Source organism: Osmia bicornis, chromosome 6 (assembly GCF_907164935.1).
Source record: "Osmia bicornis bicornis chromosome 6, iOsmBic2.1, whole genome shotgun sequence".
NCBI classification, from domain to species: Eukaryota; Metazoa; Arthropoda; class Insecta; order Hymenoptera; family Megachilidae; genus Osmia; species Osmia bicornis.
In genome coordinates, this window is record NC_060221.1 from 5,523,152 (window position 1) to 5,539,530 (window position 16,379).

The window sequence follows — 16,379 nt, forward strand, 5'->3', positions numbered from 1 at the left end:
CTAAATACGGATCGATTCCATAAATTACTAACTCGTACGCAAAAATAGCCGCTTATCTAGCGTTACGAGGAATCTTGCGACGCTAAGAATTCGTTCGTCCATTTTTACAAGTGATCTGGTGCCTTAATTAGCACGGTCGAATAGTCTTTAATGGTTAAGAAACTAGTCAGCGATTCGTTAGCGCGATGTTATTCGCTAACACGTGTACAGGGGGTGAAACCAGGGCCGAGTTTTAAGGGGAGGTCTGGGGGAGGGGCTACATTTACGGGCTCCACTTTTCGGGGGCTCCTTTATAAGCCTTCCATTTAATATATCGGGAAATATCGAATGTAATCTCTTTTCACTGTTGCCCTTTTTCAGTACGATTAAATGTTATTTAATTTTATTTAGTATAAATTAAAATTTTTCTAACACGTTTATCAACCAACGGGGCCCTCGAAGATTTGATAGCCCCGGGTCTCAGAAATCTTAATCCGATCCTGGGTGAAACTAAAAAAAAAGAAAAAAATGAAATGAAACAGAAAATGAGGAAAAAGGATAATTAACTAGGAAGGAAGAAGGTTAGACGAAGGGTCAGGCTATGAAGAATAAAATGAGTCTGTCTAGTCTTAAATCCTTCGAAATCGTAGATTGAAGTTAACTCGGTTCATTAGGATGTTAAGTTAGGCGTTAATGAAGCAGAGAAGAGAAAACCAAAAGTCTTGTAAAAAGTTAGCGAAGGAGATGCTGTTAGGAAGGCTTAGTGTTAAGTATTAATTATTATATAATCGTTTAAATAAGATAATAGGAAAATAAATTAATGCTATTGATATATTATTATTATTTTACTATTTTATTATTATTATTATTATTATTATTATTACTTATTAATAATTATTACTATTGATATTGATAATATTATTGTCATTATCGATTATTCATTATTATTGTTCATGTACTTAATAACGAAGCGAAGAAAACAACGTGATCGGTCGAATTTATTAGGAAAGAAGAAAAAGGAAATCAGAAAATCATAAAGAAAAACGAGGTGCCTACGATCCTTTTGAATATTCTATACTCTTAGGATTAACGGTTGTAATATATCGTCTGTTATTTTTAATAATATTAATTATATATTATGCATCCTATCGATAGATTAACGAAAGGAAACTAAATATGTATATTGTCTCTAAGAGAAATAAAAAAAAGGAATGCGAACTCGTCTTGATCTTAAACGATAGATCGTGACTATTGTTGTCTGTTGCTTTCGCACATCTGAACTCTGCGAGACGACGAAACACGAATTTTGATTACCGAAAAATTAGGAAGAAAAGAAAAGAAGAAATAAAGTCTTAATTTTCAGACAATTGTGTATCGCTTAATCGTGTAATGGTGTGTCCTTTTTTTTATACTTGTTTAAGGAATCATTATACACTCGCTATCAAATCAGATTTCCCTAGGAAAAATAAGTAATATAGAGGAAGCAGGAAGCCTTAAAATTCTGATTTTTACGATATTAATATCGAGAGTAATTTAGAAAAGAAAATAATATGATCTTTAATTATTAAACACTATAAAACTGGTATACAAATAAATATCAATTCAAGTCATTTTCCTCCATGGAGGAAATCGATATCCTTCCTATATAGGAATAGAACTCACGATATCGCCATTTTTCCTGGGGAAGCCTACCATGCCCGGTACTGTACTTACATACATACAATTTCTAATCATTGATTTAGGGTCATATGATGAAATTTCGTTTTTCTAACGACTTGGATATTGAATTAAAATGTTCATTTTAATTTCAAATTAATTTTAATTACATACTATATTTTATATTTCTCAATTAAAATCATATTATTTTGTTTTTAAATCATTTTTCACATGAGTATTTAGAGAAGCCTATTTTGCTCGATCCTGTACATACTTTAGTTTGGACTGCAACCGATAATAGTCTCTGATACCTTTGGAATCAGGTTCGCTCGAGTCATCGTCCACAAAGGTGATGAGATGTCAGCACCAATGCTTCATTGATAACCCGTCCTCTGAATGACGGTCCGGTTATCATTCGTTTTGATAGAGAAATAGGTAGTAGGGGAGCATTGCCATTGACACAAGAGCGAGCCTCAGTTATCCCGCGTTTATTCGCGTAAACTAGAGCGCTCCTAGCGCATAGTGATTTTTTTCTTTAATTTCATACACGAAGAGGGAGGTGACGAGTAAGGAAAGACTCGAGGATCGCGATCCATCCAGGACTCGCGACCTGGAAGTCCTTCCTGAGTCCATGCAGAGGCACGTGGTCAAAGGTCAAGGTGAGACCAATATAATTCTCATATGTTTTCACTTCCTCCTCCTACTTAACTTCTGCAGTCTACTGTAATTATGTATTAGCGTTTCTGTTTGAATTGCTCCTTTTATTAGGGAAATTTTCTTGCACATCGCGAATTGCACTTGTATGCTACTAATGTCTTATCCTAGGAATATATTGTTGTCTTTGATTCTATTGCATTGTTTTTAATTAAAATTTCTCAAAATAGAAATTCAAAGTGATTCATTCCACTTTTTGAATTTTTAAAAATTTTAGCGCCAATGCACTTGATTGATGTTCAATTAATTTTTCCACTTTTTATTTTATATAGTTAATTGATTTGGCTCCATTAAGTCAAAATATTATTTAACTCTGTTTTTTGTATAATAAAAAAATTGTAACTGTGTACAAGGGTTTAATTGAAACTAATTCTAGCGTTAAGGTAGAGCTGTAATTAAACACTAACATACTTTTAGTTTTATTGTAAAGATGAAGATAACGTTACTTTCGACTTTCAACGTGTGACATTCTCCTAACAATAGACTTATAAATTTTGTTGCATAGTTATGAAGATTCTGCAAAAGTATAATTGCTTTTGTATCACATACTACTTAACTGATGTTCATTTGAAAATCTGATACATTACTTTAATTATTTAATTGAAACATTGAATGTATGCAAAAGCAATGACGGTTTTTTTCATTGTAAATTAGTATAATAAGATTCAGATTAAAGAAAAAAGGTGTGAATATGCAACTTATGACGCTTTATTTACAGTTAACGTGGAAACTTTTTTATATTAAAAGCAATGAACGCGACGAATTTAAGATGATTATTTAACATTTTAATCTCCATTTGTTTACATAAAAATGAGCATGCCGCGCAATCATGATTAATTAAAAATCAGAGTGATAAACTTGTTCATGTGTTTAATTATTCCGAATTGATCAATAGCAATGAAACAGTTGTGATCGATTGTTATCATCGAGAAACATGTTTCTTTTTTTATCGGCATTGTTAATATTTTATCGTCTAGATGTGCGTGCATAAACAAACCGTTATCGTGCCTTTTTAAAAATATAAATAATAAATTAAGGCGAAAATTCTGTTTTGCAAGAAAAATACGTATCCAGCAGTTTGTTTGAAAATATTCTTTGTATCCTACCTTTTTTCTTGTACGCTTATAGCAAAGTTGGATGTGCAATTCTTAGCGTGCTTCTTGTAGCACAGCGAGGCGGAAGTAACAATCGGCTGAAACTCCGTATTAATACGGTCTCCGAGCGTCACAACGAAATCTATACTGTGTTAAATTGCAATTGCGTAATCATCTCAGGTGCCCGTGGACAATTACGAAGGAAGTCATTTGTAAATAAATCATTTATGCTAGTAACATTTTGACGTTCAATTTATTTTGAAAAATAATATTCTTTCCATTGGCTGGCAAAAATATAGACATAATCATAAACGCGTCATTATTGTAAACTTCGAATTACATATCTTTATACAGACTTTTCGCTCATTTTTTGTAATTTATTTATTAGTGGTATGAATAGATATAACTGTGATCCATATTGGTTTTTACAAAAAATGGTCGATATTAGTGTAATACAAAAATACATCCTATAAAACTTTTGCATACTTCTAATGTAATGATTGTCTAATTATAATTTGAATATTGCATTCTTGATTACTTCTATTCAGATGAATTCTGAGTAGGTCAATTTTTAGTGGAATCACAATAACTTGCTTTATCTTTTTTGAAATGTTAAGTATGAAATATAAGATAAGATTTCAAATAAGATTGGGCGAGTTATTGTGACCCTATCCAAAATTGGCCAAAAATTGGTAAAATTAGATAATCAATCATCTTATATTTTATAGTTACATTTGTCAATTAATTCGTGTATTTTGAATTTTTCCATTTCTTTGGTAGTAATAATAATTATCAGTTGAATACCAATTGCAGAAATTATCCTAGGAATACAATAATTATTATATCAGTAAATTGGATTGAGACTGATATGGTACTGGCTCGATACGATAACACATGCACCATTGTCATTCAAATACGAAATTTATTGCCGATAAAGGTATTAATCCGATAAGATTGGTTTTCTGAAATTCGTGTTCTCAATTGGAAACTTTTCTCACAATGGTTTACAAATAAAATTGATAGATTTGTTATTTGATTTAAGAAAATTAAGTCTAAATAATTTAATTTTGTTAAAAGGTATTTTTTAATGTTATAGAATTTTTCTTGGTATTCTGTTCAAAATTTTGCACAATTTCAATGAATTTTTTGTGAAAATGTAAAATTATAGTTTTATTTGAAAAATAAAGAAAAAGTTGCTTTGTCTTTTTCAATTAGATAGAGTTAGTTTTGTAAAAAGAAAATTTTTTTATCTAAGCTTACTGAAAAATAAAATATAGGGTAGCAGAATATGTGAAATATTAATCTTTACATTATATTAATTAAAAACATACAATGTAACATACATACGAACATAATTCATTGTACATACTAATGTATCCATAAAGTTTAAAAAATAATGGTAATAAATAATGAGGTTGCCATTACTTTTTAAATAATTACACAGGTCACAACGATAGATAACAGGTTTATCACAGTTGAAGCAATTCTACGAAGGATGCATAGAGAAGTTGATGCACTTATCGTAATCATGACCTTGATAGCTTATTTTTTACTTACATTGTTTAAGTAGACATTAAATTTGCATGTCATTTTTAGTATATCCCTATGATGATTGTTACTCTTTTCAGCCAGATGTAACAAGTTAGACGATGTAAAATATACATCATTGTATTTGAAGTCGATGTAAAATATAGAATATTTAAATGTTACAGCGCAGTCAGAGGGATGAGCGAAGGTTGTGGAATTTTTGGGATTTATCCCAATTGGCTGCGAGATCGTGCCACCCCTAAAAACTTCATCGCAGTATATGGCCTACTTGGTACTGTACAGGCGATGGCCTTTATCTACATAGTGGTTACCCTCACCACTTTGGAGAAGAGGTTCAAAATACCTAGTCGTACAACTGGTATGAACATCAATCATGATAACAAACCAATAAAAACAAAAATGAGTCAAATGATTAATTTTAGAATTTTTATATTTTTCAAGATTTCTAAATAAGATCTTACTAATCTCTTATTCAAAGAAAATTTCAATTTCTTCCAAACTTCTTTTGGAATATTTATTTTCCCCAATTAATTCTTCAAACATTTGATTTAATGAACGATTATATATTAAAGTAGAGCTCTCGGTAAGTATTCCAGAATTTTTTCAGAATTTTTAAAAGCCAAAAACAGTAAGAAAATTAGTTGTGAACATAAACGACCGAAACCTAATCACTTTCCCTCATACTATGTCTTTATTAATACGAAAGCGTTAGGTTTGTATAGGAATCATTTAAAACGTCACATTTTATGTGCCACATTGATTTGATAACAATGAAACTGGTTGAGAAAGATGATAAATTCTGAATGGTTGAACGCTTTGAGCTTCTTATTTTCACTAGGATTTCTCTTGTCACTGAAACTGGCTAGCCAAGTGTCGTGAGTCTACCACTTTCAAGTACTTATGCTTACGCACATACACATATAATTGACCCCGAGCAAAGATAAACCGTGTGTTCGTGTACATTTGTCTAGTAGGTAAGTAGAGTGTCGCAATCATAGAAGTGAGAAATCTGTCGTTAGAGCAACGAGCGTTCAACACGCACTATGAAGACATACGGATGTACGTTTATAGGAGTTTATTAGTTAGTCATAATATGTCATTCTAACTATGGTACAATTGGAATTAATGGATAATTTTAGGTGAAAAAATAAATTGCTTCGATCAGTAAACTGCAATACTTAGGTATTGCATAAAACTCTAGAATATGATTCTTGTTAAATTAAAATTGCGAAAGTTAAAAGTCGTAAAATTGTTAAAATTAATAGTTTTGGTTTTGCATTCGTTAACCATGAACTGACACATTAATGAAACACTGTTTGCATCACCAATACACATAGGTGTTAATTACCTGTTACATAGTGAGAAATCGATACAACCCTTCTATACACGAGCGTATTACGTTCGTTCGGGAACTTCGTGGTTTGGCGAGGTCGCTGTTATTACGTTTATTCGATCGATCGACCGATCATTGGAATTCAATAACGACACACATGATATTTACGTGTTCTTAAAAATCATGGATTTCTATATTGTTTTAATAATTTTACAGTGAAAATTAAGGGAGAAAAATCTTCATTTAATAAAAGTTATTCAATTACTTACAGTACCTTTATGACTGTATTCACTGACAATGGGATACTTTATTTATTATAAATTGATTTTAATGTTCATATAATAAAAGTTTCAGTATGAATCAAAGTTGACCTTGTATTAATATGCTATGTTATTCGATTATCGGTCGTTAAGGGGTTAATTATTGTAGTTAATCATTTAATTTGTTTTTGTCAAATTTAGTTATTTAATTTAGCATCGTAAAATAAAAGAATATTATTAATTATTGATACATTTCAGGATTAATTCTATCCGGCAACGAGATCTCTCAAATCTTGTCCCTGGTATTAATCTATTACGGTGGTTCGGGGCATCGTCCAAGATGGATCGCAGTTGGTGTTGGTCTCAGCGCTGTTTCATGCCTGATCTTGGCACTTCCACATTTCTTGTACGGACCAGGAAGAGACGCTTTGGCTTTGACGAAGGAGTATCTTGATCAAACTTTGTTAAACACTAGTACAATCCCAAAGGATCTAGCAATATGTCCACGCGATGTCAAACCGGAACACTGTGACGAGGAGACGCTGTTGGACGTCAGTATCCTTCCACGATTATTGGTCTTCCTCTCTCAGTTTGTCCTTGGAATTGGTACCACTCTTTATTATGGCCTTGGTCAGACGTACCTTGATGATAATACGAAGAAGAAGAATACTCCGATGCTTCTAGGTAAGCACAGTTTATATTTTAGAATATTAGGCAAATTTATTTATTAAATATTGCATTCAAATAAATTTTATTACTAAAATTATATAATTTGGATTTTTTCAATGAATCACGAGTGATAAAATAATACAAATTTGTATAAATTAGCTATTTTTATTTCACCTAGATCTTTAGTTTATTAAAATAAATTTGGAAATTAATTTATTTCTTTTTTTTTTATCATTGTTTAAACGAATTTCTGATATTTTTAATAAGGTTTTACATTTGCATTGAGAACGGTTGGACCAGCAATAGGATTCTTATTGGGTTACGGTTGTCTAAGTTTGTACATAGATCCAAGCTTACATCCAGTGATCACTAAAAAGGATCCACGATGGTTGGGTGCATGGTGGCTAGGTTGGATTATTTTAGGTGTCGCAATGGGTATGTTTGCTATCTTAATAGCCATGTTTCCAAAAGATTTGCCTACAAAAAAGGCTGCTATTGACACTGCCAAAAAGGTAAACGATGATACATTAGCAATAAAATCAATAGACGTATGGTTCATTAACATACCTGATTAATGAAATTTTTAGGATGGTAGTATTCCACTGAAACTGCACCTGACCGTGCAGGAGCAGTATATGAAACCGATGGAGCAAAGAAAATCATTAGAGACTGTACACATTCCAACAATTCGTGAATTTCCAAAAACGATGAAGAGGCTGTTAACAAACTGGCTGTTAACGTTTAACAATTTAAGTGGCGTGTTTTATGTGCTAGGAGCATCCGCTTACATAACATTTTTAGCAAAGTATCTAGAAGTTCAGTATAGCACATTTGCTGCTAATGGCACTGTGATTGCAGGTATGCCATTTTGTAAGATTGTAAAATAATTAGAAATAAAACTTTGATTTTTATACAAGTTAAGGAAAATTATGATAATTAACGAATATTTGTGATCATTTTAATTTTAGGCCCCGTATCGCTGATAGGAATGGTACTAGGATTTCTACTATCCGGAATGATTATTAGCAAATTCAAACCTGGACCCAGACCACTATTAGCATGGAATGTGTTTGTCGGGGTCTGTTTCGTCGCTGGTCAAATAGTTTTCATATTCCTTGGCTGTGCTGACAATGGAATCAAGGGTCTTGATTTAGACACTATGCAGTGAGTACGTTTTCTTTTTTTATCGTGGATTATTTTCAGAAATTTCAGGACAAGTGTATCACAAATTTATTTTAAGAGAATCCTAATTTTTCTTTATAAACAGGACTCCTCTGTCTCCACTCCGCTCTCCACCTCCCAGTCTTCACCTCCAGATAGAAACAGACACACCAAATTTTTTAAACTATTTACTCCTAAAATTTTTTTAAATAGATTATTTTAATTCCTTTATGATGTCCATAATTTCTACCCTCGTAGTCAGAGTTTTAATATAATTTAGAATCTATGGCTAAGGTAGATGTAAGCACCATTTGAAAGCTAACCATTTGGAAGATTTAGGTCCGAACTATTACTAATTACTGCTTGTTAATTATTACTTCAGAATGACTCTGACGTCGAGTTGTAATGAAGCTTGCAATTGCGAGGGAGTTAAGTACTCCCCGGTATGCCACGTGCCATCAAAGACGACATTCTTCTCAGCGTGTCACGCAGGCTGTCGAACCATAATCAACGACAAGGAATTTGGAAATTGTAGTTGCCTTCCATTATCAAGCGTATCAAATTTTCAAAACGTTTTTGGCTATGATACCATGCAGCCTTTGGTACAGGATCAATTGATCTATTCGAACAATTTACAAACGATCAGTTATGACAAAGTCAGAGCTGGTATCTGTTCGAACGACTGCAGTGGACCGTATCTTTTGTTCACTGTTCTTAGCTGTATCATACAGACATTAGCTTGCTCTGGAAAAATTGGTAACGTCCTGGTAAATTACCGTAGTGTCGACAAGAAGGATAAAAGTTTCGCCCAGGGTATTACTATAATGACCATCTCTTTATTTGCATTAATACCGGGTCCAATTATTTATGGAGCCATTATTGATTCAACCTGTTTGATCTGGGAAGAGTCGTGCGGTACCAAAGGGAACTGCTGGTTCCATCACGGGAAGAACTTCAGATATTTAGTCAACGTAACATCGGCGGGTAAGTTTCTATCACTGTTTACAGTTTAAACTTTTATCAATATCTGCCTATAATTTTTTTAAAGATAATATTTCTTTTAAATAGCATATCTGAATATTTGTTTATTTAGGACACTTCTAAGTTAGAAAAATAAGGTTTCAGATTAGAGAACGAATCTTAATTTAAAACTGTTATTTTATTAAACTTTTTTTATTTTATTTACATTAAGATTTAGCTTTTAGTGTCTTCAGCATTTTTAATGCAATCTTTAGAAGTTTATTTAACAAAAACTATAAGTTTAATATAAATGGCGTTTTGTATTTGTATTTAGGTATTTTTATAAATATTTTTATTCAAAATTTATACAATTATAGCTGAATGATATAAGCTTCCCCGCAAACAAGGATTGCCTTTTAACTGTTTCTTCTTCTTAAGTTCGTTTTGCAATGTTATTGAATTTAAAATGATTTTCAGGATTTTCGATTATAGGAGTAATTTTCGATGCAGTGGTTTGTTATCTCGGGAAGAATTTAGATCTTTATGGTACCCATGAGGGCGATAGACGACGTGAATTTATTAAAGAAGAACCCGCGCCGCCATTAGTCGATAACGAGAAGAGAAGAGAAATGAACGGAAATGTGAATTAAAAAACGAATAATGATTAAATCAAAATTAACTGGCCGCCGTTTAAAGGGTCTAGCCGTATAAGTATAGTGAATTGGCCCCAGCAACACTTTCGGTTGATATTTATACCACATAGTGCTTTTTGCCTAAACAACAATTGTGTGCAATTTCAACCCCCTATTCCCTCTGATAAGGGAGATATGAGGGTAAAACTCAAAACCTTTATCATTTTTTTTCTCGGAAACTATTTAAGATATTTGACCACATTAAAGTGCAAATAGTAGGTACTCATTAGCTGTATAACATATTTTTTTTTCAAAATTTTTATTCGATGATTAAGGGTTGAAAATTAATAAATAAATTTTTGAAAATGATTTTTATAAACAATCCCTTGGATGACACCCACCGAAAAAATTAAGAATAATCCTTTACTATTTAACTATTATCTGTAAAAATTTCAAGAGTGTCGGATTGGTACATCATAGTTAAAAAAAAATAAACCCAATGCAACGCCCTTTCATAAGGCAAAGCCGGCCTGAACGTTAGTGGCGCTCAACTTAACCGACCTACAGGGGAATACGTAGCGCCGACCCGCCACGTTTCTCGTTCCAGAAACAGCTCTCAGAAAAGTATGAGCTCTTCTTTCCCTAAACTGTGTATTAGTTAACAGTCATTTATTTAAATAATATATTAACAATTTAAATTTTTTAATTAAGTTTTCTGGTCCTAACTTTTAACGTCCGTGTTTTTACGGTGTTTCTCGTTTTAAGTATGTGGAAGCCCTAAATCACAGATTTATATCATGTCTTGAACAATGGCACTGTGTTAGATGCAATTAGTTGTCCTTTTAATAGTCGAAGAAGGTATCACAGGTATAACTGCAATATCATTCTATTCAACGCTGTAAAGAACATAGACTTCTATAACTATTTCCGTCTTTACCTTTTCACGTACGTATTACTTTTAATTAAATTATAGCTGGTACCTGTGAATAGTTGTACCTAAGGTTTTCCTCGTTTTAAGTATATGGTCGCCCTGAAAAGGGTTAATTATATTATAGCGGACCAGTACTACCTGGAAATGGCTGCAATTAAGGTGACCCTCGTTTTAAGTATATGGAGGTCCAGAAAAGAGTAAAGGCGTTTTATGATACAAATGGTGTTATTTACAAGCGTGTTTTTTTAAAAAAAGTTTTTGAGTGTTCTGTTTCAAATCATATACTTCAACCTGACAATACATAACACAATCAGCTCTTTTTAGGGCTTAATAATCAGCCCTTTTCAGGGCTCCCACATACTTAAAACGAGGAACACCTTAGTTGCATTTATAAAAGGGTGCCATTTGTAACGTACAACATAATCAGCTCTTTTTAGGGCTCCCACATACTTAAAACGAGAAACACCGTGAAAACACGGACGTTAAAAGTTAGGACCAGAAAACTTAATTAAAAAATTTAAATTGTTAATATATTATTTAAATAACTGACTGTTAAGTAACACACAGTTTAGGGAAAGAAGAACTAATACTTTTCTGAGAGCTGTTTCTGGTACGAGAAACGTGGCGGGTCGGCGCTACGTATTCCCCTGTAGGTCGGTTAAGTTGAGCGCCACTAACGTTCAGGCCGGCTTTGCCTTATGAAAGGGCGTTGCATTGGTTTTATTTTTTTTTAACTATGATGTACCAATCCGACACTCTTGAAATTTTTACTGATACTAGTTAAATAGTAAAGGATTATTCTTAATTTTTTCGGTGGGTGTCATCCAAGGGATTGTTTATAAAAATCATTTTCAGAAATTTATTTATTAATTTTCAACCCTTAATCATCGAATAAAAATTTTGAAAAAAAAATATGATATACAGCTAATGAATACCTACTATTTGCACTTTAATGTGATGAAATATCTTAAATAGTTTCCGAGAAAAAAAATGATAAAGGTTTTCGGTTTTGCCCTCATATCTCCCTTATCGGAGGGGGTACGGGGTTGAAATTGCATACAATTGTTGTTTAGGCAAAAAGCACTATGTGGTATAAATATCAACCGAAAGTGTTGCTGGGGCCGATTCACTATGCTTATACGGCTAGACCCTTTAGGAGTTTTAACTTTCAGGTCAACTTTACCGATTATTGCATCAATTTTTTAAAATTTCAAGACTAACAGTTAATTTTTAATTGTTTCAAAAATTGATCAACTATATTTAAAAAGAAAAAAATAATGCAAGTGATATTTAAATGTGGAACTAGGAGACTGTTCAGCCTTTAATAATTATTGAACCTTGATTTCCTTGTAATTTACATTCCAATTTGTTAAAATATTTACACGATTATTCAGCGTTATTTCCATCTGTTTGTAAATAAAAGGTATGTTTTTATTAAATCGTTCATATTACGTTAATTAATTTCCGATTATTAAATGTCAGGTGTCGAAATAGTAGATATACTGCTTTTTGGAGAAAGAAAAAGAAAATGCTTCCATTATTAATTCTCCAATAAATAAAGTAACACAGTTAACAAGACAGTAGCGTTTGACCAAACTGTTTGAAAACAAGTGAGTATATTTCCTTATCATTAACATTCTTTCTTGGAAGCAATTGGCATTTAAAAAAAACAAGACGAAATTTAACTTATTTAGGCAAAGTTGTGTTCCAATGCGTGGAGATTGCATGAATGTGTAAAGCCAGCTTTAGATATGAAGAAATACCAAAAAATAATGGGATTCTCATTTAGCAGTACTAAACTTCACTTTATCAGTGGAAAATATTAAAAGAGATAAGGATTAGTTGAAAGCCTTTTCAATTTTGTTGCAATACAAAACGACATCAAATTTATTTCTTATCGCATTTCTTATATGAGTAGCCAGTTTTTATTTTTGAATGATTATTATAATGGAGAATGGAAAATGGGAAAAGGAAGGGGAGAAGGGAAAGGGAAAATGGAAAAGCGAAAAAGGGAAATATGAAAGGGGAAATGGGGAGAGAAATTGGAAATGGAAATAAGAAAATAGGAAGGGAAAAGGAGAAAGGAAAAGGGAAAAGAGAATCACTTTTAAATTGTATAACATTTGGGATAATATTGAACTCGAAATAAATTTTCAAAGTTATTTAGGATGTAAATATAAATACACCTAGTAGTGTTGAAAGGATAAAAAACTTGAGATAACAGAGAATTATATCAATTAGGTGTGCATCCCTTTTAGTCCTATAAAGGGTTGAATCGACCAATCGGCTGTTCTGGCTCATTCCTCGTTTACCAAGAGAAGAACGGAAATCCAAGGAAGGGAGTTTTTATTTGAGAGCCTTTTAATTTTTAAGCCTAACCATACCGACTTAAAAGACCCAGTCGTTTAATGAATTCCAGTACATCCTCGTGACGTCAGAATGTCTTTATCGATCGCATCCTTAGGTACGCTCCTGGAGGATGCGCTTTGGCATTACCGAAGGATTAAGTGTCTTATTCTTCTTTAAATAAAAAAAATCACGATTGCTGCTTATTTCTTTACACTCGTGTAACTTCGACATGATATATCAAATTACTCTTGCGGATTAAAAATTGTCTTCTTTATCTCTTTTTATTACACACCTGTGTGATAGTACAATTACTGTGTCTTAATTACAGGTAATTTATAAATATAAGAGCCTGTGAAGATATTTTAGCATTTTCATAAAATTTGAGTAATAATACATTTCTTACAGCTTCATTAAAAATATAAAATAAAAAAATAAAATTTATTCACACAATTATTTCATGTACTTTCGAATACTCGGTTAGGTAATTTAATATAGAAGCGCGATGGTACAGTTTCCGGCAGAGATGATCGGAATAAAAGATTTAATTTTTTCAAAGAACATATTAGATAATTGAGATAACATGTTTTTTATTTTTTTACTCAGAAACAATATTAACATTTACATTTCTTCTAATTATTTACACACATAATGCCGCATAAACAAATTGAACAAACAATCGATCGAGTGTATAATATATAAGAATTAACTGCGTGTCACGATAGAACTGATACGATTTCGAACGATCGTAGATAAATGAGATTTGTTAAAATTCGACAGTCTGTTCCGATTCCGGCCTCACGAAGCGACGCGATCGGGTAACTGCGGATGCACGGGTCAGCCTCGTATTGAGAAGTTTTGTCGTTGTGTGTACACGGTGCATTGTGCATGACCCTGACCCATCTTTCATATAGACCTCATCAACGTCTTCTAAGTCGAGGTACAGTCTAATCTAGACTATCGTCGACAATGCGCATCGAAAAAGGACAGAGGTATGCGGTTTGGACAACTTGTATATAACATCTACCTCTAACTTTAATTTCCTTAAAAATATTTGCCTCCAAACGGATAAATTTTTAAGAAAACAAAATTTTTTAACTGAGAATTTTTTATGCCATCGCAAAATAAGTTGAAGTGATAGTAGAATTCGATAAGTGTCCTTTTAATTATCTTAATCAATATTTGAATTATTCCATGATATAATATTTTTTTATTTTTGTATGGTAATTAAAAATTATTGATGTCATCAAAAAGTAAATAAGAAAATTATTAAGCAGGATAGTGGTAGAATTTAATAAGTGCCATTTTAATGACATGGGAGTTATTCCAACGTTTTTTAATAAATATTCTTAGAAATATGCTCATTTTTTTGTGCGTGATATGTTATTTCTTTTGTAGAGAAGAGTATCTGATTAAATAGAGTACCATTCGATACGAGATCAAAGATTACGATAAATTTCGAATTATTACGTAATGTAATGCCCAATGATTGAACGATTTTAATGTTTTATAATATTTACGCCTGGAATTTATTTTGGACGAAATTTTATAAGAAACATTATAATAAACATATAGCTTACAATATTACTTTTTTATAACTATTGTCTCATGATGTTTTTAAATAATTAATATTATTATTTGAAAAATTAGTGAAATAGTGTGATGATTAAAAGGCTAAATGTAATTGAGGAAAATTAAGTTATTAATTTCCAAATTAAATAGAGATTAACAAACTTAATGGTGTGGGTCACAATTGACCCAGCCACTGTCTTTCAAAAGTTAAAGAAAAAGTATCTATTAGAATCAATCATTTGGTTAATGTGATATTCCACACACAACTCATTTTGTGTGTGACCCAAGTCACAAACTCAGTTTGTTTGACAGGTTTCGAAAGTCAATGTACTTAATTCCATCGGAATTATTTACGAAACGAATCGCGTTTTATAGTCGTGTACTTTTTTCTTAAAAGACGGCGCCAGAAGGGTAGACATAATTAAAAGTATCAATCCCGATGAAGCTGCTTAGTAATTGTCATTTTCAACATCATTTCGTAAATACAATTCTGGTACGACCAGATGTAAACCAAGTAAACATTACAGTGAACTGCTTCGTATATCAACATGGATTTTCAACTTTGTTACTCGTTCAAAATCGTATCTGACGTCAGACATGGTCAACGTCACGGTCGTAAATTCGATGTCTCTTTCAAAGTGTTTCTAAGAAAAATTTTATGTTTATTAAATTAATTTAATTACCTTAGAATGAAGAAGCTTTGTATGCAAAAATAAATAATTTTGTAGAAACTTTCTATATGATATAAATAAAATGTTTTTAATATTTTTTAATTGATGGATTCGACAATTCTTCCATTCTCTTTTTAGTCTTTGTAGGGTTAACCCTTCAACGGCGGACCATGGAGAAAGCTCCAATTTTAATTTAATTTTGTATTTCATATTATTTTAATTTCCATAATTTTACACTGGTCCGGTACTCAAGGGTTAATTATACATTTGTCAGGTTCTTTGCATTATATTATGTAGAAATATACAAAATTATTTTTTATTATCATTCAATATTTGCATGGTATCTAGGGCATAATATTGAATACACATAGGCTTCATTGGATTTAATTCTCTGCGTTGTTTGATAACAAACCAATGTGATTAGATATCAATTAAAGTTAATTAGTCAACCTCAATTTATAAAATTTGCCAAAGCTTTGTTAATTGTAGAAAGAACGTGGGATCTATGGATGATAGAAAGAAATGATCTATGGCTCTATTACATTGTTGATTACTAAATACTAGGAACAACGTTTGATTAGTGGAAACAGGAGGAAATGATTCGTTTAACGAAAAGACGAGATTATGTATAAATTTATTACCTTCTTATCTTGGATGTAAATTTTCGCCATCAAACAATATGTTTGACGCAGGTTTGCAAACACACAAGCGTCACAAGGTTATTTCCTACAAATCAGACTGAAATTAGTTAATAACACTTTCGTGACTTGTGCATTTCTGTACGAATGACATTGTGATTTTTGATACATATGTGTCAAATTACATTTTTATCCTTTGATTTCTTAAAACTTTT

General features: G+C 31.9%; 1 protein-coding gene across 2 annotated transcripts; it reads left to right on the forward strand.

The window, feature by feature from the left end:
• Positions 1–1,877: 1,877 nt before the first annotated feature.
• Positions 1,878–12,376, forward strand: LOC114878901 (solute carrier organic anion transporter family member 74D). 2 transcript variants are annotated; one of them, XM_029193183.2, is made up of 9 exons: positions 1,878–2,294; positions 5,161–5,349; positions 6,843–7,268; positions 7,521–7,765; positions 7,841–8,111; positions 8,222–8,417; positions 8,797–9,398; positions 9,852–10,069; positions 12,089–12,376. In XM_029193183.2, the coding sequence occupies exons 1-8, from the start codon at positions 2,267–2,269 to the stop codon at positions 10,022–10,024; spliced, it is 2,130 nt and encodes a 709-aa protein (XP_029049016.1). In that variant the 5' UTR covers positions 1,878–2,266; the 3' UTR covers positions 10,025–10,069; positions 12,089–12,376. The 2 variants fall into 2 exon arrangements, with proteins under 2 accessions (XP_029049016.1, XP_029049017.1); XM_029193184.2 differs by having other exon boundaries at positions 1,879–2,294; positions 5,156–5,349.
• Positions 12,377–16,379: the final 4,003 nt, after the last annotated feature.